Here is a 23,181-nt window from a genome sequence, read left to right as displayed (position 1 = left end):
CTAAATAAATTTTGCTATTTCATCTGACTCAAATAATCCATAAAAATGTCCAAAAACACGCATATGTATGTTAATTCATCACAAAGATTATTGCTGTATATTTTGTATTTCTTTTGTTGGTTTGTTACATTTTATTTCAGCAAATATTTCTTTAGTCAAGTGCAAACAGATCATCACTGTTTAATTCAGTATAATTATTTTTGATGTTTCAATGAATTAAAATTTTTCATTTTTAATTTTATCTTCATTTATTAGTTTTACTGCTTTGTGTCCCATAACTGCAGCTACATTATTTATATAGTTTTAATTGACTTTAAATCATTCTTCTGAGTTTTATATTCTATTTGTATTTTTACTTTAATTTATGGAGGAGATATAGGGGTTATTGAAAAAGGAATTCTGAGATTTAAGTCAGAATTTAATTACATCTATTATTTAAAGTCAATTTTAATAAATTTTTTCCGCTTTGGTATTTTGTTATTTTAAGTTTTTAATTCTAGATTTATTAACTGTATTACCAAAACGAGCCAGAAGGTGGCGCTTTTGAGACAGAAAACAAACACTGTCCTTATCTAGACGGCAGGGGGCAGCACTGGTCCTAGAGAAGTCGGAGGAAGACGTTGGTGGCTGCTGTGATTTTATAACAATGCTTTAAATCCGTCAGTTTAACGGTCAACAGTTGTTTTACAAACCTCTCGCTGGAAATGATGGCCTCCAGCTACAAAGACGAGGACGGACACATCACCGTGTCGGGATCCGGAGCCGCGGCCGGGGCCGGGGGCGGCTCTCTGCGGAGCAAGAAGCCTGAAAACACCGCTTTCAAGCAGCAGAGACTCCCGGCCTGGCAGCCCATCCTGACCGCAGGGACCGTCCTGCCAGCCTTCTTCATCATCGGCCTCATGTTCATCCCCATCGGCATCGGCCTGTACGTGACGTCCAACAACATCAAGGAGTTCGAGGTAGCCATGTTTGTTAGAGAATCAACAGAAACCGTTAAGCAACCCAGTGACACGCTGTTACAGCACAACCAAACTCCGTTCAGAAATCTGGTGTTTTAGAGACATTTCCTCCTGGGGTGTTTAAACTGCTCTCTCTGTTGGAAAGTGAACATTTGTTTCTAAGACTTAGCCCCTCCGGATGATTCCGCTAAAAGAAAAAGAAAATAAAAACATAACACCAAAGAAATTAGCCGAGCCTTAAAAATTTTTCAACCAGACTTCGAAAATATGACATTTTAGTGGCATTTTATTCCTTTTTTTTAAAATAAAACACACCCTTTATTACAATTTCATAAAGATTTATTACAAATAAAATGTTCTGCTTGATTCCGTGTAATTAAAAATTTCAAACAGCATCAAAGCCCTAAGTCCAAGTTTTAAAAAATCTGTCAACCAAACTCCGTTCAGAAATCTGCTGTTTTAGTGACATTTCTTCCTTTGGTGCAGTGGTATGAACATCAATTTAAAATACGGTCCTGTTCTTAATTTTATGGGTTGAAGCAGCTCTCTATTTACTGTTTCTATGAAGGATTTGACAAATAAATTAAATAAAAACTGAATCCTTGAATAAAGCTCCATTTGTTCTGTCTTTGTAAAACATTCTCTGCATAAATATTTCTTTAGAAAGCTGAGGTCCTCTGGGTGATTTGGCAAAATTTTAAATGAAAAACATAATTAACAGTAAAGCCAAGTTTTCAAAGGTTCAACCAAACTCCATCCAAAAATCCTTCATTTTAGTGACGATGTGTATCTGGTATCTAGTGCAGCTGTTGGGTTCAAAAGTCTCAGATCCACGATGCTGAGCATGTAACGATGGTTTCTGTTCAGGTCGATTACACAGGAGTAGAAATGTCCAGTCCGTGTTTTACCTGCTCCCAGAACTTCAGCTGGAACAGCACCAAGCCGTGCACCTGCTCCGTCCCCTTCCACCTGGACCAGCCGTACGAAGTAAGAGCTGCTGCTTTCCGGGTCACAGCCCGCTGCAGCCGGGGCCTAACCGTCTCTCTTCCACCCGCAGAGCAACGTCTTCATGTATTACGGACTCTCCAACTTCTACCAGAACCACCGGCGCTACGTCAAGTCCCGAGACGACAGCCAGCTGAACGGAAACGAGGAGTCCCTCAGGGTGAGGCTGCGCTGCTCAGGACGTTCTGCTTCATCCAGTCGTTACGTTTATTTCTCTGCTTCCCAACAGAAACCCAGTAAGGAGTGCGAGCCGTACGCCAAGCACAACAACAAGCCCATCGCGCCGTGCGGAGCCATCGCCAACAGCATGTTTAACGGTGACGACTCGGGCTTTCCCTGCAGAACCGCTCCACATCTTCTGCTCAATTCATTCAGTATTTTTATTTTTTAGACTCACTGGAGCTGATTTACATCGACCCAAACGGCACAAAGGTCCAGATCCCGCTGACGGCCACAGGAATCGCCTGGTGGACGGACAAACACGTGAAGTTCAGGAATCCTGGAGCAGAAAACACGAACCTCACCGTCGTTTTCCAAGGTATCGTCAGTTCCTGTAACGAGCCGAACCGCCTGGTCCAAACCGGAATCCGGTCCGGTTTCCCTCCGGTTCAAACCGAGACAGAAAAACGTTCTTATTTTCATCTCTACTGATTCCTGAGGAATCAAAGTTGGCAGAACCTGGTGATGCAACTGGACCGGCTGCAATGAGTCAGTTAATCAAACGATAAATTAAAATGAGATCAATAATTTCCTTTGACAGAAATTGTTTTTCTCTTTCTACCAGTTTTGTTGATTTATTTTGGATATTTAAATGTTTTCCAGTTCCAGAGTTAAATGTTCATTAGAATATAAAGTTTTTCTTCTTACGTTTTCATCATTATGTTGGTGGAAAATGGCTTCAAAACAACATATCATCATTTATCAGAAAAACTTCTGGGTCGATTTCTTTATTACTGTTTGAAATGTAAAGAAATAAAGTGTCGAATATAAGAATAGATTAGACATCAGGTTGGTTTTGGTCTCGGAACCATGTGTGTGAACCGGTGCTGACCCAGTGACCGGCCCGCTCCAGTCGCTGTTAAACTCTGACCTTCCTCCGGTTCAGGGACGACGCGGCCGGTGAACTGGCGCCGGCCCGTGTTCCAGCTGGACTCCGACCCGGACAACAACGGATTCATCAACGAGGATTTCATCGTGTGGATGCGGACCGCCGCCCTGCCCACGTTCCGGAAGCTGTACCGGATCATCCAGAGGCGGAGCAACGTGCATCCCACGCTGCCGCGCGGCAACTACTCCCTGGAGGTGGTGTACAGTATCCTGTCAGAGGTCAGAGGTCACTTTGAGCTCTCCTACAGAAATCCATGTTCCCAGTAGAAGCCCAGCTGGGATCCAGAGTCTTCCTCCTTAACGAGCGGATCCCAGATTATCCGGTGCGGAGCTTCGAGGGCCGGAAGCGGATGATCCTGAGCACCATCTCCTGGATGGGCGGGAAGAACCCGTTCCTGGGCATCGCCTACGTCAGCGTGGGCTCCGTCTGCTTCCTGCTGGGCGTCCTGCTCCTCATCATCCACCACAAATATGGAAACCGCAACAACGCTGCCGAGATCTCCCACTGAGAGCCGGGCCGGGCCGGGTCGGAGCGGTTCTGCTGCAGCGTTGAGGTTAAAATCAGCTTTTTTAGATTCTAACAACACGGCAGAGCGAGGCGGAACCGGACAGGGAAAGAACCCGATAAGTTCTGGAGCGACCCACCGGGTCGCAGACTTACCGCCCCCACTGCAGGAACCAGGTCCGGCTCCCAGAACCGACCCGGTCAGGAAGTCCGGTCGGTTCCGGTCCGACTCAGATGACCTGATGAACTGCTGGTCTGTGGTTCATCAACGTCCTCAGAGCTCAGCAGAACCTCTGGGTTCTGATCCAGGAATTTCTCCCTCATTCAGTTTGGAGACATTTTTATTTTTGCTTTTAACGAGAAACTCACTTTCTTGTTTCACTGAGTTTCGGAGATCATTTTCATGAGAAAGTTTTCCTGATTAGTGATCAACTTTCTGAGCTCCTGGATCTGTTTCAGGATCTAAACGCATTTGAACGTTTCTGGGTTTCATTCCTCCCATCCTGCAGGGGGAGCTAATCCCATCCAACTGTGAATGTTAGTGCTAGCGTTAGTACTGAAGCAGGCATTAATAATAATAATAATAATAATCTGTCTGCAGAAACACAGGATGATAATTTAAAGATAATTTCTGCACATTTTGGTCATAAATATTTCCAGCGTTTAGATCCAGGAATTATCCAGGTCCATTCATTATTTCTTTACATTTTCCTTCTGATCTGTTTAATTTTAATTGTTTTTAAAGTTAATGTAGAAGAAAAAGCAGGAAAAGATCCAGAAGAACCTAAAACTAAATGATTGATGTAGATTTATCAGAGAACAGCGATCCGTCGGAGCGGTCCCGGTTCTGGTCCCGGTCCTGGTCCCGGTTCTGGTCCCAGTTCTGGTCCCGGTCCTGGTCCCGGTTCTGGTCCCGGTTCTGGTCCCGGTCCTGGTTCTGGTCCCGGTCCCGGTCCTGGTCCCGGTCCCGGTCCCGGTTCTGGTCCTGGTCCCGGTCCTGGTCCCGGTTCTGGTCCCGGTCCCGGTTCTGGTCCCGGTCCTGGTCCTGGTTCCTGCGGTGGGTCTGAGCGTTGCGGTGCTGCATGTGTCCCGGTTCTGGTTCTGGTTATTTGTGCTCAGACTCTGTTGTTCTTGGTCTCTGTGCTGCATGAACTAAATGCCTCTTTTGTTCATTTCTGCACTGATGACGTCTGTCTTTAATATTATTGTTAATATTGTTGCTTTAAATTAATAAATTCTTAATTTTTAAAACATGATTGTTGTTCCTTTGACTGCTCCTCACTTCCCGTCTGGACAATGGGAGTGACGAAAACGAGGAGAAAGTTCCTCAGATTTGCAGCTTTTGGGCTCTAACCTGGTCAGGACTCGGTAAACCAGTAAACCAGTTCCTCTTACTGGTCTGGACAGTTGAAACCTGCAATGTGACCAAAGTTCAATGGATTTCAAAATGAAATAAAGAAATTTTCAGGAGGGAAAACTTTAGCTTTAACTGCTGGACTGCAGGGAAATCTGGGCAGGAACATTTCTGAAACCTCCTTTCAGGATTCAGTGTGAATTAAAGTCCTGAACATCTAGAACTGAAATTTGAAAATGATCAGAAAGATTATAAACCAACTTAAATCATAAAGTAAAGCTCATGTGAAGCCATTCCTCTCAGAGAGAAACAACTGGTGTTTATTCTGATGGTTCTGGCTTCAGGACATGAAAGCCTGAACTTTAGACCCATTGAACAGAATCTCCATTTTCTGTTCACTTTCTGCTCTCACTTATGGGTCTGGACTCCTTTTCTGGCGTAGTTCTGCTGAGGTTCTGGAAGTCCAGAAAACAATAAAACACACATGAGTATTTAATGCCTTTCAATCTGAACTTTAATGCGCAGAAACTACATTTTTTGGGGATTGGAGGTTAAACTGAACATGTAGTTTGGCTGAGTCTCCGGCAGGGGGTAGCGGAGCGCTCAAAGCGGAGAACGTCACTGAGCGAAGAAGAAGCAACAGCAGCATCAGTTGAGTTCCGGTGTCCTTGTGTTAGAATCGCACTACCAGACGGGTCCACGAAGATGTTCAGAACCATGAATGTGAGTAGATTTTACTGGTTATTCACCTTCCGGCTGTTGGCGCCCATTTAGTTCTGACCAGTTAGATTAAAGCGGCTCAACTCAACGGCTAGTTTTAGCTTCACTTAGCTTGCCGGGGTCAGAGAGCTTCCGGAGCGGCTCTAGCTGTAACAGAACCTCCTGTCAGCCTCTAGCTGGTTCTGATTCTGATCATGAACACGGTCAAGAGGAAGTTTATTAAAATGTTGTAGCGGGTGTGTGTCTGTGAGTGAGTTTGACCGGTGTCCGGGTGCGTTTCCCAGGCGGTCCAGCAGATGGCGCGGCGCAGCATCTGCAGCTCTGCCCGCCGGCAGGTGGAGAACAAGGTTCCCCAGAAGCAGAAGATGTTCCAGGTGAGCAAACACCCCAACACACACCTTCATACGTCCAGGTCCACCTTCACACACCGGTGACGTCACGCTGGGTCAGAGGTCAGGCTCAAGGAAGCTGAATGAAGGTCAAATTGTTGATCTGCTCAGCGGTTCTGCAGGTTTTCTGTCTTCTTTGGATCATTTATCCCCCAGAACCGAACAGAACCTCTTAATTTAATGAAGAACTGAAGGTTATTGATAATAACCCAAAACCTTTTGGGTTTTTTCAGAACTAAAACCAGTTTAGATCAGTTAAGATGTCGACTGAAGAACTTAAACAACTGAAACGACACATAAAACTGACAGTTTTAGAGAAGAAGAAGATGAAGACAGAACTTGTGGGTTCAAAGCAGAGAAGAAACTTCAGAACCTTTGGGGTTCTGCTGAATAAACGAGAAGTTGCATATGTCTTCATGTTAAGTATGATTAAAAAGTACAAATGGCTCCCTTTGATGACGTCATAAAGGAGCGTCAGGCATGTAGAACAGATGACTGATTGTTGTGATGACGCCATGATGGAAGTTTGTCGATCCTGAAATAAACGAATCACTTTGACTCAGATCGACTCTGTTACAGAATAATACAAGAATAAAGTTATTACATTCTAAAAGAATTCCTCCACAAAAATAATAATAAATGGAAATAACTGTTGAGCATCTTGTGAAGTTTTCTGGCATCAGTTTTAGAAATGATAAATATTTTATCTTTTAACTCGTCAGCATCAAATAGAACCAGACGGATCATATCAGATATTAACTATCGAAGCTTTTCATTAAAATCACATTTTCCTCATAATTTAATAATTAAAAAGATTTTTGGTATAAAACTCAAATATCCACCACAGGAGAAATATCTGGACTGTTTTTATTAAATGACCTTTTGACCTTTGACTGATCTCTGGTCCCATTGGTCCATGTCTAACCCGTTTGCTGACCCGACAGCAGGTTCTGACCCGGTTTCTCTGATGGTTCTGTTGCAGGAGGATAACGGGATGCCGATCCATTTGAAGGGCGGCAGCAGCGACGCCCTGCTGTACCGGGCCACCATGGTGCTGACCGTCCTGGGTGAGAAAAGTTCTGATCGATCCGGTCCAGAGGTCCAGTCTGGTTCTGTTCTGACGCTCCGTTTCTCCCTGCAGGAGTCGGCTTCACGCTGTACGAACTGGTCAAGGCGTCATTCCCTCAGAAGAAGGACTGACTCCGGTCTGGATCGTTGTTCTGGTTCCAGCCGGGCCCATTTGTATAGAGATGATATTCCAGAATCAGAACCGACCCGTTTCCTGCTCTCTCTGTGTTCTTGTTTCATGTTCTTGGAGCGGTAACTTGATATTTCTGTTCACTTGAGGATCAATAAACACAAAATACCTCTGATGACCCAGAACCGCGGATCCGACCCGTTTGTTCCAGAACCAGAGCGGTCCACACACCTGACATTTATCTGCAGTAACTTTAACACTTCAATAATGTCTAAACTTAAAATTCAGTTATCAACTAAAAGCTGAATTAATTTCTGTATTTATATTTTTCTGCTGCAGCAAATCATGAGTCTATTAAAAAGGGGCGGGGCTTATGCGGTTAGAAACAAGCTGATTGGTCCGCAGGTTGACCAGCCAGATGACGGGTGGAGTCAAAATATTTAAATAATGACATCATTCGTTGTTTTCCTTTTTAAGCACTTTAGTTTTTGTGTGAATTTTGTTGCGTAAAACATTTTTTAATATTTTGTTTAGAATATTTAATACATATTTAATTTGATTTTTTATTAAAATTTCAGCAAATAAATTCAGGGGAAAAAATAGTATTAAAAAAAAAAAAGACAAAATATTGAGTAGAAGCAAAGTGGTCCATAAATATCCAGCTATTCACGGCCCTCGCTGCTGCAGCGCCACCTGGTGGAAAACATTCGTGCTGCTGTAGCGGCCGAACCCCGCCAGGGGGCGCCGCAGGCCGCACACATTCCTCCTGCCTCAAGTTGTTAGCTCCGATTAAAACGTCAAAATGCGGCCAGACAGCAGTGATGACGTCATGTTTAATACTTGCCAGCATGTTCTGGTTCCGATCCAGCTTCAATAGAACCAGGTTTCAACTCATTAATAGACGAACATCTGCAGACATTTATTATTCTGACTGAAATGAGTTCTGGATGTTTGACGCTGAAACCTGCAGATGATCCAGAAAGACGCGTAAAAACGGGAAAACTCTCCCAGTTTTCCAGACAGTTTTCCAGACAGTTTTCTGCTCCTTCCCTTCCCGACATGCTGCGCCGCCGTCTCCATCTGCAGCCGCGCGGTCCTCCATCATTGGAAAGGAATGCAGAAATATGGAAAAGTTTCCGTGCGCGTGCCAGCCCTCTCAGAGGTTACGCACCACTTTCTGGCCCAGCTGTGTGTCGTAAGCGCTGGGAGCGCTGGGAGTGCTGGGAGCAGCCCCCCTGTTAAGTAGCGGGCCGCGTGGAAACCCTCCCCACTTGGAAGAGGCTCCCCGACGCTGCTGGGAAGCCATAGAACCCACGGAGATCCCGAACCGGACCGGACCAGCCCGAGTCTTCCTGCTTTCTTCCCGTTTTCAGAGCAGAACCAGCAGCTTCCCGCGCAGGTCAGTCCGGTTTCTGCTTCGTTTAGAGAAACATTTTCTATCTGCTTAGCGCGCGGAGCAGGTTTTGGCACCGCGGTGCGTAATTGCGCACTGGTGCCAAAACTTCTCCACCTTTTTCCTCACCAGTGGAAACATTTCCCCTCTTCGCAGTGAATTTCTCCCGCTAGGCAGGAGTTAAACTGCGTTTCTGTCTGATAGTTGCGCATCAGAACCGGACCGGACCGGGAGAAGGAGCGCAGAGTTTCTCCAGCTGCTTCCTCACATGATGAATGTTAGATTTGTGATTTAATGTTTAAAAGTGTTTTTCTTTTTCTTTTCGGTTAATCGGTTCTTTGTCAGGTTTCCTCTCTGACCTTCATCTTCTTCTCCTCGCAGCTCGTCGCATGCTGAGCTGAGGAAGAGGAGCCGAAGATGAAGAGCGCCCTGCTGCTGCTGCTGCTGCTGCTGGCCTCCTCCCGGGCCCAGGACCAAGGTAAAGCTTCATCATCATCATCATCCTCCTCCTCCTCTTCCTCCTCTTCCTCCTCTCTTCTCCTCTCCTCTCCAGCAGTAAATCCTGAATAAACTCTGAGAAACAAAACGCGTGTTTGTGATTTGATTTGTTGGATTATTTTCTCTCCGCTGCCTCAGTTTTGCTTCTTTTTGCAGGAATTTGAAAAATGTCTCTCAGATTTATGATGGCAGCTTTCAGACCAGATGTTGCCTCTAAATCATGACTTCAGCTTCAGCGCAGTGCCGTTCGTGACTCTTAAATATATGTTCAAAACCATAAATCACGAGAGAATATCACACACTTAATTACATTATAAAGGACAGAATTTGTTTTTTCTGTTTCTGCGTCTCTTTGTGGCAGATGGAGTTCATTCCTGTCACAGCAGGAGGCGCTCTAGCCTAAAATCTAACTAGAAACATTTTAGACGAAATGTTCCAGTTCAGTGAACCAGGAGCGAAGGGCCCCTTGGATTCAGGTGGCCAAGGTTCCTCCCAGCGTCTCTCCTCCTCACTGAACGGAAAAGACTCAATATGACTTCCAGCTTATTTTCCAGAGCAGAAAATCTGGATCTGCTCAAAGGTCAGAGCCTCTCCTGCAAGGGGCCTCCTCCCCGTCATTTAGGGGCCCCGCGCCGCTTCCCCGGGGTCACGAAGAGGTCAAACACTCTAGAACAGGAGACGGTCCGGGTTGTGTGTGAGGCTCGGCGTGCGTGTGTGTGTGTGTGTGTGTGTGTGTGTGTGTGTGTGTGTGTGTGTGTGTGTGTGTGTGTGTGGAGACGGATTCCCCGTTAGTTTCTGGAACCGTCAAGAAGCGGAAGGCCCCACGGGCCCCCTGCCGCCCCCCGCGCCCAGCACCCCCCGCCGCCCCGCGGGCCCCCCGCTGCCCCACGCGCCCCCCGCCGCCGCCTGGGGCCCCTGCCGCCCCACCGGCCCCCCACCGCCGCCCCAGGGACGGACTCCCCAGGTTGGTGGCCCTCCAGCTCTGATGTTCTGTGGTCTTCCGGTCAAGCCGCGGCTCGGCCTCCGGGTCTCGGCTTCACGATGATATTTCACGGTGATGCTCTTCACAAACCCTCTGACTGGTTGGTGGTTTAGGCTCTTCTCTGCTCTCTAGCTAGAACCAGAATCAGAACCAGAACCAGCTGCTCGGGTTCATCCAGATCAGATTCTTCTTTATCCAGGTCCCGTGAACGTTTCGTCGGTTCATAGACTCAGAACCGTTTCTCCTGCTTAGAGAAGGTCAGTTCCTCTGGATTCGTCTGTTTGCATGAAGCTTTAATCCAGATGACAAGAAGCTAGCTAGGCGCCGGCAGCTCCGCTCACCCCAACCTGAAGAGGATCATGGTGAAATATTGAGGTCCATTAGGCCTCTGTCCACTCGTCCCTCTGTCCACTCGTCCTCTGTCCACTCGTCCCTCTGTCCACTCGTCCTCTGTACACGGAGACTTTCTTTTTGTTGCTCCAAGTTGTCCAAAGCAACTTTCCGTGTACCCCTGCATGGTCGTCCTGCTGCTCCTCCGGTTCCTCTGCTGAGAACTTTGGTTCTTAAACTAGTTTTTGCTGAATTCACAACAGAACCAGCGAACTCACTCACCGAATCACCGGCCACTTTATTAGGTACACCTGTAGACCTGTAGAGGGTCTGCCGGTGAAGATGGCGACCAGAACCGGACCAGAACCATCGAGGATCTGAGACAGAAAACATCCAGAGCAGCCGATTGGAGGATGAGGTCTTGTTAGTGAAGAACCACTGGTTCCAACCCAGCAGAACACTGTGAACATGTAGAACCTGGGATCAGATCCAACGTAGCAGACCCGGACCAGAACTGGATCAGACCAGAATCGGACCCGGTTTCTGGACCTTCAGACGTCTCTCCAGTCGGCAGGTCTTCATCCAGCGGAGAACCTTTGGGGTGTGGTGGACCCTCAGATTCTGGTCAATTGGGTCCAATCGGGTGGCCCTGATAAAGTGTCTGGTTGGTGGCAGGAGAATCTGAGCGGTTCTGGTGTTTGTGGTGAAGCAGTTTAAGAACCTGTGGAGCAGAAGGAGAAAAGACGCAGTGGGTCAGAGGAACCGCTGCGTCTTTTAGGTTTGCAATGGAGGCGACAGAAGAGTCCCAGGTCACCGACCCATTGCATGATCAGCCCTGATTGGTTCATCTGGTCAATCCGACCCCAGGAGCTGGACTGAGGTCAGGGAGCGTCCACTGGCGCCGCCGCATGGTGGGTTCCACAGGAAGGAAAACGTTCAACAGCCTGAGGCACTGAATCTGGAAAGGGAAGAAAATTCAGTTCAAGTCATATTATCACCGTTTTGTTCACTCATGTCGAAATGTCACCGTCTCAAGCTAAACATGTAGCGTGAAGCTAAATTAGTTAGCAGGTAAACAAGTAGTTAGCATGTAAACATGTAGTTAGTGTAAACATGTAGTTAGCATGTTAAACATGTAGTTAGCATGTAAATATGTAGTTAGCATGTAAACATGTAGTTAGCATGTAGACATGTAGTTAGCTTGTTAAACATGTAGTTAGCATGTAAACATGTAGTTAGCTTGTTAAACATGTAGTTAGCATGTAAATATGTAGTTAGCATGTTAAGGTAAGGTAATTTTATTTATATAGCACATTTTCAGCAACAAGGCAATTCAAAGTGCTTTACATGAATTAAAAGGAAATACAAACAAAACAACAAACCAAAGGAAAGAAAAAAGAGGAAAGAAAACTAATCTAATGTTCTAAAATCTGTAAACTGAGTGCTCCTGTTCAGGGTTGCTAAGTATCTAATTCCATTTCTAAATAGTGAAACTCTACAGTTTCTGATAAAATAAGCTAAAGAATGACTGACCTTAATCCTTTTCTGGGTTAAATAGGGAGTACTCCACCGTTTCTAACAAAAAAGAGGAAAGGACACATTAGGGCAAATGGCAACATTCAGACAAAACAAAGGGCAAAACAAAGACTTGAGTGAAGTCGGTGACGTCACAGGGCCATGAAGGAACGTTACTGAGCCCCTGGCAGAGTCCGATAGAGGTGATGTTATCTAGGAATGTCTTTGGAACTGCTCAGCTCCACAGCTGCATGGATACAGGAGGGGGTGAGGAGGGAAGAGCATTATGGTTACATATCTTCAAGGAAATAAGAAATATGCAGCCCTTCCAAGGCCACACAGGGAAAGCCAATTCAGAAACAGAATGTCTTAGGTCTGGAAGATTATAGATTTCAATCTTCCCTAAAGTCTCTGAGATACATCTCAGTTCCCAATTATCCAAATTAGTTTGGCCGTTCCACTGAGCTGAAACTAGCAACTTCTCCAAGATCGATTCCATTCCGTTAGTGAGTTTTAGAGTCCTCAGCTGGGCTGCGAGTCTCAGCAAAACTCACATCCAACTTGCGTGTCTGTCCACACCAACAGTCAGAGTGTTGCTAGTTCGGCCAAGTCCATCACAAATTTGTCAATAATTCAGGAATCCACAAGCTCCAAACAGCAGAAATCCTGTTATCATGAATAAATCCAGGGTGAATCCTGCCGGGTGTGTCCCCGCAGGAAAAGAGGCTCTCCTACACCCAGACTTCTCGTCGAAAATTTGATAAATTGCATTGAGAGATCTGGTGACCAGATCCATCATTTGTAGATTTGGACGATGTGCAAAGAAAGGCTCCAAAAATATAGAAAAAGAGAAAAACAGAGCAAGCAGGGCAGACAAGGGCAGGGAGGGAGCAGAGGGAAAAACATGTAGTAGAATGTTAAACATGTCGTTAGCATGTTAAACATGTAGTTAGCATGTTAAACATGTAGTTAGCTTGTTAAACATGTAGTTAGCATGTAAATATGTAGTTAGCATGTAAACATGTAGTTAGCTGGTTAAACATGTAGTTAGCATGTTAAACATGTAGTTAGCTTGTTAAACATGTAGTTAGCATGTAAACATGTAGTTAGCATGTAGACATGTAGTTAGCTTGTTAAACATGTAGTTAGCATGTAAACATGTAGTTAGCTTGTTAGAAATGTAGTTAGCATGTAAACATGTAGTTAGCATGTTAAACATGTAGTAAGCATGTTAAATATGTAGTTAGCATGTTAAACATGTAGTTAGCTTGCTGGTTAGCAATCTGTGACATGTATACATGAATGAATAACTTGGAGATAATGTGACTTTAAAAAATAAGCCTCCGTTTTTTCTCTTGATCAAGTAAATAACCCAAATTATTTCTGCACTTTTCGAGCTGAACTCGTGTGAACTGGGTTTATTCCTGCTGCTGGGTCTGACGGTTCCTGTCCAGTCCAGTTTCACAGCAGAACCAGACATGGAGACGTATTTCTGGTCCCTCCTGCATCATTTTGCTTTAGCATCGCTCACTAGGTTCCCATCAGCACCACCAGTACAACTTATTTCAGTTGCACTGGTTTTTCTTTCCCAGTTTGGGTAAAAACACCTGATTTTGATTTCAGTTGGAGCCTTAGAACCATAAGCTGTTGTTTTTTCTAATAATCCATTAAATATATATAATAAACAAAACAAATCAGGAAAAAAAATCAACAAATAATTCCTTGCAGTTTCATTAATGAGACGTTTTAAAGTCTAAATTCATTTATTTTACTTTATCGGTTGAAGAACTGAGATAAACTTTGTTCACATTCAGGTTTTCAGTCACTGTTTCCTCCTGGTCAGATCCTGAACTCTCCCAGTGTTCCCAGTGTTCCCAGAACAGAACCATCTCTGGGTTTGGTTCTTCTTCTTGTCGTCTCTCTGTTTGTCTGTTTCCTCCAACAGTGAGCTGCTCTGACTTCCTCCAGGAAGCGTTGACTGTTGGCCGCCCTTCAGATTATCCGCGTGCCTCTGAGCCGCAGCGCTAACCGCTAACCGCTAACCGCTGACGTTTTGTCTCCACAGTGGACGCGCCAAGCAATTTAAGGTTTAAGATTTTAAATGAGAACACGGTTCAGATGATCTGGAGTCGGCCGCTCAGCAGGATACAGGGCTACAGGATACACGTGACCTCTGACTCAGGTAGGAGCTCCTGATGACGTAATGATGACATCACTACATACCTGAGCAGATCATGTGACCATCACATCTCTGAGACTTTCTGCTATAAAACTCATCATCCGCCCAAAGAAAACGGCAATCAAAACAAAACTCAGTAGCGGACACTGCTAGCTAGAAAGTATTTTTTTATGTGTGTTTAGCAGGTTAGCATTAGCTTCTGCTAATTTTTTATATGTGTTTATTGCTGGTTTCCATTGTGTTTTTATGTGTCTAGCATTAGCATGGCTAAAATTCTTGCTTAGTGAATTAGTGGTTAGTGAAGCTAACATTTTGGCTAGCTGTGCCCATCGCTGTCAGTAACTGCTGCTGATTTTAGTGCAAACACATAAAATCTCCATTACAATCAGGGCGGCCATTTTGAAAAATATTCACAAAACAAAAAAGAAACAAGGTCAAAAAATAAATGATGCCATACCATATCAACTTTATTTATAAAGCACTTTAAAACAACCACAGCTGATACAAAGTGCTATACATTAAAACACAACATAACAAAAAAATAAAATAAATAAAACTCTTTCAGTTTAAAACCCAATAAACAATTTAAAACTAGATCCTGTTGGAGCTGAAAGCCAAGTAAAATAGATGGGTTTTAAAATGATGATTTAAAATATGTAGTTTATGAGTCGACACCAAACACATTAATATTTTACGGCAAAAATGTATTTTCTGACAAGATTTTTCAAGATGGCGGCCATCTTGAATAATACAAAAATTATCAGTAAATACAAGTTTAGTGAGTCTGATAATTTATCATTTCACACCAAAAATATTAATCTGGGAATTATATTGGCACATTTGTATTGACAACCATCTTTAAAAATGGCAGCCATTTTGAATTTTTCAGTGGCTAGTGTTTATTTTTTGTCTTAAAAAAAATCCCTGGGAACATTGGTGGCATTTTGCCATCATGTCAGCCTGATTTCATTTTAGCCGTCGGAATCCTCCGGTCCGATGAAAACAGACACGTCCTGTTGGCTGGCTAGCAGCTGGTCTGCTGTGAAGCACGGTGGTGGCAGCATTATGCTGTGGACTCTGCCCCCAAGCCATCTGATCGTCTGGCTGACTGTGGAGAGTCTGAGGGTTCTTCAAACCGCTCAGCTGAGGGTGTGATAGTTTTTCACATCAGGTTTTTCTTTTCCTCTGCTCTGGAAAAGTTTGCGAGTTTTTTTCGCTCTGCGCTGCGTGGAAACGTTTCAGGGAAAACATGAACCCACCGTGACTGACGGAGATGAAAAACAACATTCCTCTAAATGTCTTCCATCCGTTTGTCATCCAGCGTTCAGCTCCTAATCCAGGCTTCGTCTCCTCTCTACCTGGAACCAGGAGATGTTTTCTGCAGCAGTTACCAACCATTTCATGCCAGATTTGAGAGTATTAAGGAGTTAAAGCATGTGCTGAGCTTTAATGTGGAAAGTTTTCATTAAACTGTTGTTTCCTCGGCTCTTCCAGCGCTGCAGGTCAGCACTTGGAGTCAGATTTGACTCTTGGAGAGATGAAGTCATGTCATAGTTTCCTAATGGCTTCCTTCTGACTCTCTACTTTGTTGCAGGCGAAGCGGCGAGACAGTTTTCTCTGCCTGCCTCTGCGACTAAGACCTCCATCTCAGAGCTGAGTCCTGATGTGGACTATGTGGTCACCATCGTGGCGTTCGCCGGATCCCAGCAGAGTCTGCCCATCTCTGGCCAGCTCACACGTGAGTCACCAAACGGAAAGCTGAACGCCGTCCAACCAAGCACTTCAGCAGCTGGTCGCTCCAACACACCAGCAGCAGTAACTGGGAGACATAACAGGAAGACGGCTGATGAGTCAGCGCCGCCTGGATTTCTGATTTAAACAGAAACTTTGTCATTTATTTCAGATAAAGTGTCGCTGCCAAAGCTGGAGCTCAGATTTTATTACTAAACGGTTTTAGGAGAAAGTTCATTTCCTCTGATCAGGCCAGTAAAAACTTTAAGGTGAAGGTAAATAAATGTATTTATGATGTTATACAGAGGTCGCCCAGTTGAACCGTGAATCCAGCAGATGAACACAACTAAGTTTTTCTGCGTAGTGACAAAAACCACCGACTGAGGCCCCAATAACTTATAATAAATTAAATTAAATTGCTCCACTTAAATTACATCACTTCACCTGCGGAGGTCTGAACTCACAGCTTCACTAATTCCTCCTGGTCAGATCTGAAGGGAAATCTGTGCCGGTTCATCGGTCAGCTGGACCTTTTTCTACCCCGTGCGGCGCTTTTATGAGGATTTCTTTTTTTGTGTGGTTTCGCCTCCCTGAAACGGACAGATGTTACGTATGCCCTCTCCTGGACAGTAACGTCTTCAGCTCCATTTGTTAAAACCGCAGGATGAGTTCAGTTTAACCCTTCGCAGCGGCGGGGCCGCGTCCGCTTTGGTTGTGCAGCCGCAGCGCACTGCGCATGTTACGGTCTAATAACTTCGCCATCATTTATGTCCTCAAGATAATCTGCCGGCTCCTCTGTTTAGACTGTAATGGATTAGCTCAACGTTGGGTTCCCTTTGGTTTTCTCTGGTCTGGAATGGAGACTTGAGTTTAACGCTCCGTTTCTACCAAAGGTTTGTAATCCGCTTCCTAACCAGACGCTCCAAAGCGTCTGGTCCATCACTCTTCAACACACATTTAGTTCAGAGATGATTTTCAGAAAGGATTTTTAATTAATTGATTTCAGTTGCCTCTGCGATTAAATCTTAGCATAAAGTCTGTAATGTTTCCCCGTGTGCACCAGTCAGGGGTGTTAATTATAACCTGTCAAAATGACCGACGGGCTTTAAATTTTCCCGTATTTTAAATAAATAACCTGTCAAATATGGAAAATACTCCGTAAACACGACCTCTGGTATTACATATAATTCATAAAACTGTTGTTTTTCCAGTGGGGGGGCTTTGGGCCCCACTGACCCTCCCTTTAGTTTGCCACTGCTTCACTTATGTTCACACACTCAATCAGTGAGAAGCTAAAAAACTGCAGAGGAATCAGTTTGACTGATTTCAGTTATTCTTGCCCAACGAGAACAAACTGTGAACGATGTTTATTTAGTGAATGTTACGTAAGATAGTTGAACATTCCTGATCCGGGCCGGAAAACTCCAGGAGAAGAAGAATTTAAACTATCTGATTCCAGGCAGACATAAAATGAATGTAAATGGTTTTTAGAACCAGTGGATCCAGAGTTTGTAATGAAGGGAAGCAAAGTGTTAAAATTAACGACACTGGAAAAGTCCCAGTTCCTCCTCCATGTTCCAGTTAAGGACTGGTGCTGGTACCAGTTTGCTGCTGGAACATGGCGGCTGAAGGCAGATAAAGCTAAACTCAGTGATCTGGGGATGAAACGTCCAGCAGGTTGTTTCAGTTCTGGCTTCAGGTTTTAAAGCAACAGATTATGTGATGGCTGAACCGTTTGTCTTCCAGTTGAGTCGAGCAGCAGCAGCTCCAGAGGAGGAGCCAGGAAACCCGATTCCTCCAATCCAGTCAGTAAGTTCTGATCTGCTTCTTCTAAACAGGAAACCTTCCTGCTTTACAGCAGAGGCACTCATGTAACATACCTGACGCTAGTTAGCCATTAGCTCTAATCAGAACCTGGATTAGTTTACAATCTGAACCATTTCAACAGCGGGTTAGCAGTTAGCAAAGTCAGCTAACTACCAGACGTTGCCTTTTTAATCATTAAACTTGTTTTAGACACTTAAAGCTGTTAGAGACAACATAACAGTTTCATTAAGAGCGAAGTGTTTAGCTAACCAAACAAACTAATTTACCACCAGAACTGCTGTTGTACTGGTTTAGCTGACTAATCTAACCAGCTAATTAATAATAAAACAACAAGAACATAAAAATAATAATGTATCAATGCCAGTTGAAATCTTGGTTCTGTTAGCAGCTACCAGCTAACGGACTTTAATATGCGTTTAGCTTTTAGCTGGAGATGAAGCTGTTGAGCTGGTTTAGCTAGCTGACCTAATTAGCTCAGAGCCTTTTTTCATTTAACCACGGAGCAAACCTGATGTTACTGAACTCTTTAATATTCAGTTTCTGTCGCTGCAGGATGAACCACAGCAGAAGTAAATCGGTTTCATGTTATCTTCAGGCTAATGGTAGCAGAAGGCGGTTCCCAACAAACTGGACCCAACTGTACAGTAATGTCCTGATGGGACCCAATAAAACTCAAATGTTCTTGGTCATCAGAGACGGTTTTCTGCCAACCAGTGGTGCCAGTTTCTGAATCAGCTGCAGGCACTCACTGCGGGGGTCATAGGTCAGGATTGAGGCTGTTTTTGGAGTCCAGCTCTGATGCCCTGGTGGAAATGGAAACCATTTCAGATCTGCTGGTTTATAGGAACGCTGCTGCTGCAGCCTCTGTGGGCCCAGATCTGCAAACGATGACGAATTTGGGCTGAATTTTCCCACTTTTCACAAGAGGAAAGTCAGAAGGAAACTTCCAGAAGGCAGAGCAGCTGGTTAATTGCCTCTGCCTACAACAGGCTGATCTAATGTGCAGCGTGAGCCAAGCCTTGTGAAAGCCCTGATGATTACACTGAAACACACCATGATTTAGAAAACCAGTAAATGTGCAACTCAACGCTTCCTGCTGGAGCTCCTTATTAAACTCCTTCTGCTTTTCAGACTTTATTTGTGACTCACTGCTGCCGAGTCATTTAGTGGAGTTTATTACTGTAAAAATATTTCAAGGAAACTAATTTTAAAAACAATCGCATTGTCACCTCAGGTTGTATGTTTTTCATATTTCCCATTAGCTACTTGGATTTCAAGATGGCCGCCATTTTGGAACCTTTTAAGCCAATTATTTTTATAAAATGTTACCCATTTTATGACTTGGATTAACTTTATGCTACATCCGGTGTTTTTGACTTTGGTCATCGTGTTTATTCAACTCTAAAGTTGAATAAATGCAGCAGAATCAGAAACAGGACTTTGTTGGCAAGTTTCACACCAGGAAGGAGAAGAAGAAACAACGATTAGCATTAGCTTCAGTCATTTTGTTGTACTTAGCGATAGCATAGCTCTTTTTTATGTGCATAGTGGTTTGCCTTTAGCTTCCAGTAATCTTTTAAAATCTTTGGTAGTTTAGTAGCTTCTGCTAATTTTATTATGCGTTTAGTGGTTCAGCAATAGCAGAGCTAACTTTTTAAATGTGTTCTGTGGTTTAGTGTTAGCAGAGCTAAAATGATTGGTTAGTGGCTAGTGGCTAACTGACAATAACTACTTAAGATTTTAGTGAAACATAAACAAGATCAAGAAAATATTTCTATGATTCAAAATAGGCTGCAGTTCAACACCAAACACTTTAATATAATTAGCAATTCCAGGGCAAAAATAAATTTTCCATGACAGCTGTGTCGGCCATCTTGAAAAACAAAACAATCAGTTGAACGATTTCTGTGGACCCAGTTAGTATGACTTTAACTGGTCCAGATGTGACTAACTGGTTCTGGTTCTGGTTCTTTCCCAGGGTGCCCGGCCTCTGCTGCCGCTGACCTGCTCTTCCTGGTCGACGGCTCCTGGAGCGTCGGCAGGCCGAACTTTAAGCACATCCGCAGCTTCATGGCGGCGGCGGCCGGAGCGTTCCAGATCGGTGAGGACAGAACCCGCGTTGGCGTGGTCCAGTACAGTGACGACCCGCGGACCGAGTTCAGCCTGAACCAACACCTGACCCGACCCGCTCTGATGAAGGCCATCGGCTCGCTGCCGTACAAGGGAGGCAGCACCAGGACAGGTGAGAGGCGCTGGTGGCGCCCCCTGCTGGTGTTACTTCCTTTTAAATCACCACACTGAAGAAAAGTCAAACTTTACTCACCTGGGTTTAAAGGACCTTCCTCACACCCAGACGATCTACGCTTTAATTACAGATCTATGTTATTTAGTTCTATATTCAGGAGCGTTCAGCTTCTTTTAACAGTTTTCTTTTTAAATCCTCAACATGTGGAGGGATTTGCTGACTCCTCAACCTTCAGGTAAAAACAGAAAAACTTTCTGGGTTTGAAACCCGTTGCCATAGAGACAGTGACACGCGCTCAGCTGGTTGGTTCCTCCCACCCAGACAGGAGGTCTCACTCCTCACATTTTCTCTGACTGTAGAGAAAACCAATGTTTGGTTTCTGTAATCATTTTTCAGTTCTCTGGACTGCGACCCGGTTCTCTTCGACCACACAGAACCGGGTCGCCAGCAGTCCGACTGCTGCAGGTCGTACCGTGATGCATTCACTTGCACTCGGACATCTGATATCTCCTCATTTAAACACAGATTCAGATGATAAATTCAAAACCTGCACTAAATATGAGAAGCTATTTTAATTTGTGTTATTGTTGTTAGTATAACATCATTAGCATCAATATTATCATAATTAGTATTGTTAATATTAGTGATATTGTATTATTCAATGGATTGCATTAATCAATAATCTGACAGTAGATTGCTATATTGATCAGAAACAGGAGATCATAAATGTGATGTTGCTGCAGATTCTAATATGCTCATATTTCTACCCACTCCTTTGAAGGATTATTATTTATTGCAATTATTAGTAGTTTATGACGTTTAATAAAATAGTAATATGTGGGTTTATATGGGAATAAAAGTTTCCTTTTCTATAATAAATTAATTTTAAAGTGTAGATTAATTCTGGCGACCTGTCCAGGTGACCTGCCTCTCTCCCGAGCGTTAGCAGCTCCTCCAGACCCGCTGGACCGGGTGTTAGAAAATGGATGGATGGATGTAGATCAATTCAGATCAATAAAACTTTATTTTTGGAGTAGCATAAACCCAGAAATATTAAAAACATAAAAAGATGAGAAGTTTGAATCAGAATCTTGCAGGAGTAAATATTTCATTAATGTTCTGCTGCAGGTTTCTGTTTCTATTCACTAAACTGTGTTTTGTCTTCATAATCCAGATTGAGGTTTGATAATCTGGTTATTTGCTCCCGGGTTTCCAGCTGAAACGTCCGTCTGGTTTCTGCTCAGGCGATGCGCTCAGCCACCTGCTGGCCAGCGGCTTCACCGAGGCGGCTGGCTCCAGGAAGGACTTCCCCAAGCTGCTTCTGATCATCACGGATGGGAAGTCGGACGACCCGGTGGAGGGCGCCGCCCGGCAGCTGAGGAGCCGGGGCGTGGACGTGTTCGTCCTGGGTGAGCCGCCGGACCGTCTGGCATGAGAAGCGGCGAGTGAAACGCGTTTACATTCTGGCTCCTCGCAAATTTTCCACAAACTCAGACTGTTGCCACGGCGATAACAGGGGGAACTGACGCAGCTCATCCTTTGGACGGCAGCGGTGGAAAAAAGGCTCCATGAGTTATTAAAGCAAACATATTTCCAGGTTGTGCAGCAGAAGCTGATAACAGCCATAAATCCAGACTTTGTTTCATGTGGCAGGATGAGTTAGAGCTGCAGGAAAACTTTCCGTCCAGATTAGTTTAAAAATACAGCAGCAGAACAAAACAGGCAGAAAGTTAATATCTAATTATCTCTGCTTCAGGCAATACCAACATTAAGTTAATAAAGAAATAAATAACCTGGTGAAAATATGCCATTTTGACCTGACAGGGTCAATAACTCAAAATATGCAGTTTGACTGAGTAACTTTTTAAACTCTCCCCATAGTTTCCTGTTTAAGTCATTTTTACTTTCTCTCCGTTCTGCTGTGAAAAAATGACGTGAGGAAATTTATGGATTCAGTTTAAACATTTTAATAATTATTAGGAGGATGAAATTCAAGATCGTTGCGTGTCGATCATCTTCTGCCTGTCTGTGCACATATCTCAGATTTGGATGTTGCCTGAGCAACAGGCTCCACCCACAGCACCTTCTGCTAATGGCCGCATGTTAGCATGACTTCACGACATGAGAATGTTAGCTTCAGTTAGCTTCTGTTAGCTTCTGTTGTCTTCAGTTAGCTTCAGTTAGCTTCTGTTGTCTTCAGTTAGCTTCTGTTAGCTTCTGTTGTCTTCAGTTAGCTTCAGTTAGCTTCTGTTGGTTTCTGTTAGCTTCAGTTAGCTTCTGTTAGCTTCTATTGTCTTCAGTTAGCTTCTGTTGGTTTCTGTTATCTTCTGTTAGCTTCTGTTGGTTTCTGTTAGCTTCTGTTAGCTTCAATTAGCTTCTGTTAGCTTCTGTTGGTTTCTGTTATCTTCTGTTGGTTTCTGTTAGCTTCTGTGGGCCCAGAGAGCTGAAAATGTCCCGGAATGGAAAACTAAATCTGGCTTCTTCATGATCTGATCTGAGTGTTATTGTTCCTGAATGTTTCTCTCAGATCTCAGAGAACATGTGCACAGAGACTTCAGAGATTTCATATCGATACTCAGAAGTGTTTGGCTGCTACAGTAAATCTGTTTTCCTCTCTGCAGTGACTCATTCAGCTGAACTTTAAATAAACCGACAGGCTGCAGCTCGTATAACAATGTCAGAGAATTGCAGAGCATTATAGGACTGTTAAACTCCAACCAGCTTCATATTTACGGCTCTTATTGTCAGACTTTCTTGCCAGAATGGAACAAAATCTGTTCAGTCAGCGAACGTGGAAAAGTCATGCTCATTTTCCACTTTTTACTGGCTTGGAGTGAAAGCAGAATGAAATGTCCTTCAGTAAATTATAACGGGGTCGTGTTAGAGCTCAGGACGGATTTGGCAGACGGACGGGAACCAAAAAAGCTTCGTGTTTGTGATGGGAACGAGAATGGCGCGCTGAGGGAGTTTCTGTCCCCGCCAGGTGTCCACCATGCTGACGAAGAAGAAATGAGGCTCATGGCGTCCACGCCGTACAGCCGCCGCGTGTTCAGTGTGGCGAACTTCGAGCAGATCCAGTCCGTGCAGAAGGATCTGATCAGCCAGATGTGCTCCAGCGTGGAGGATCAGCTCAGCTCGCTGGTCAGCGGAGAAGAAGGTGAGGCCGCCATGCCCTGCCCTGCTCTACCCCGCCCCACTCTGCCCCGCCCCACTCTGCCCCACCCCGCCCCGCTCTACCCCACCC

The 23,181-nt window shown here is 44.4% G+C and overlaps 4 protein-coding genes across 4 annotated transcripts in view; 3 read left to right on the top strand and 1 right to left on the bottom strand.

Moving 5' to 3' along the window:
- The first annotated feature begins 565 nt into the window (after nt 1-565).
- Nucleotides 566-4,823, top strand: LOC106951820 (cell cycle control protein 50A-like). Its single transcript, XM_015039529.1, has 7 exons — nt 566-959; nt 1,827-1,946; nt 2,017-2,124; nt 2,194-2,281; nt 2,356-2,502; nt 3,070-3,276; nt 3,387-4,823. Exons 1-7 carry the CDS (start codon nt 705-707, stop codon nt 3,578-3,580), a joined length of 1,119 nt encoding a protein of 372 aa, XP_014895015.1. The 5' UTR covers nt 566-704; the 3' UTR covers nt 3,581-4,823.
- On the bottom strand, nt 3,957-4,679 carry LOC106951823 (negative elongation factor E-like). The gene is made up of 2 exons (XM_015039531.1): nt 4,467-4,679; nt 3,957-4,412 (listed from the first exon to the last, which is right to left on the bottom strand). Exons 1-2 carry the CDS (start codon nt 4,658-4,660, stop codon nt 4,367-4,369), a joined length of 240 nt encoding a protein of 79 aa, XP_014895017.1. The 5' UTR covers nt 4,661-4,679; the 3' UTR covers nt 3,957-4,366.
- A 575-nt stretch (nt 4,824-5,398) lies between the features above and the next one.
- On the top strand, nt 5,399-7,422 carry cox7a2b (cytochrome c oxidase subunit 7A2b). The gene is made up of 4 exons (XM_015039530.1): nt 5,399-5,653; nt 5,935-6,024; nt 7,022-7,106; nt 7,181-7,422. Exons 1-4 carry the CDS (start codon nt 5,636-5,638, stop codon nt 7,237-7,239), a joined length of 252 nt encoding a protein of 83 aa, XP_014895016.1. The 5' UTR covers nt 5,399-5,635; the 3' UTR covers nt 7,240-7,422.
- A 424-nt stretch (nt 7,423-7,846) lies between these two features.
- col12a1b (collagen, type XII, alpha 1b) overlaps nt 7,847-23,181 on the top strand; it is a 144,018-nt gene continuing 128,683 nt past the window's right edge. Inside the window, exons 1-8 of the mRNA XM_015039518.1 lie at nt 7,847-8,636; nt 9,012-9,108; nt 14,021-14,137; nt 15,729-15,872; nt 17,612-17,674; nt 19,671-19,934; nt 21,182-21,346; nt 22,921-23,094. Coding sequence (XP_014895004.1) covers nt 9,048-9,108; nt 14,021-14,137; nt 15,729-15,872; nt 17,612-17,674; nt 19,671-19,934; nt 21,182-21,346; nt 22,921-23,094 — 988 coding nt within the window. The 5' untranslated portion in view covers nt 7,847-8,636; nt 9,012-9,047. The remainder of the gene's footprint in view (nt 8,637-9,011; nt 9,109-14,020; nt 14,138-15,728; nt 15,873-17,611; nt 17,675-19,670; nt 19,935-21,181; nt 21,347-22,920; nt 23,095-23,181) is intronic.

This window comes from Poecilia latipinna, unplaced genomic scaffold (genome assembly GCF_001443285.1).
Source record: "Poecilia latipinna isolate Pla-1442-1.1 unplaced genomic scaffold, P_latipinna-1.0 Scaffold475, whole genome shotgun sequence".
In the NCBI taxonomy this organism is placed as follows: domain Eukaryota; kingdom Metazoa; phylum Chordata; class Actinopteri; order Cyprinodontiformes; family Poeciliidae; genus Poecilia; species Poecilia latipinna.
Note: the sequence above shows the minus strand (reverse complement) of the source record. Positions and strands in the feature narration are given on the sequence as shown.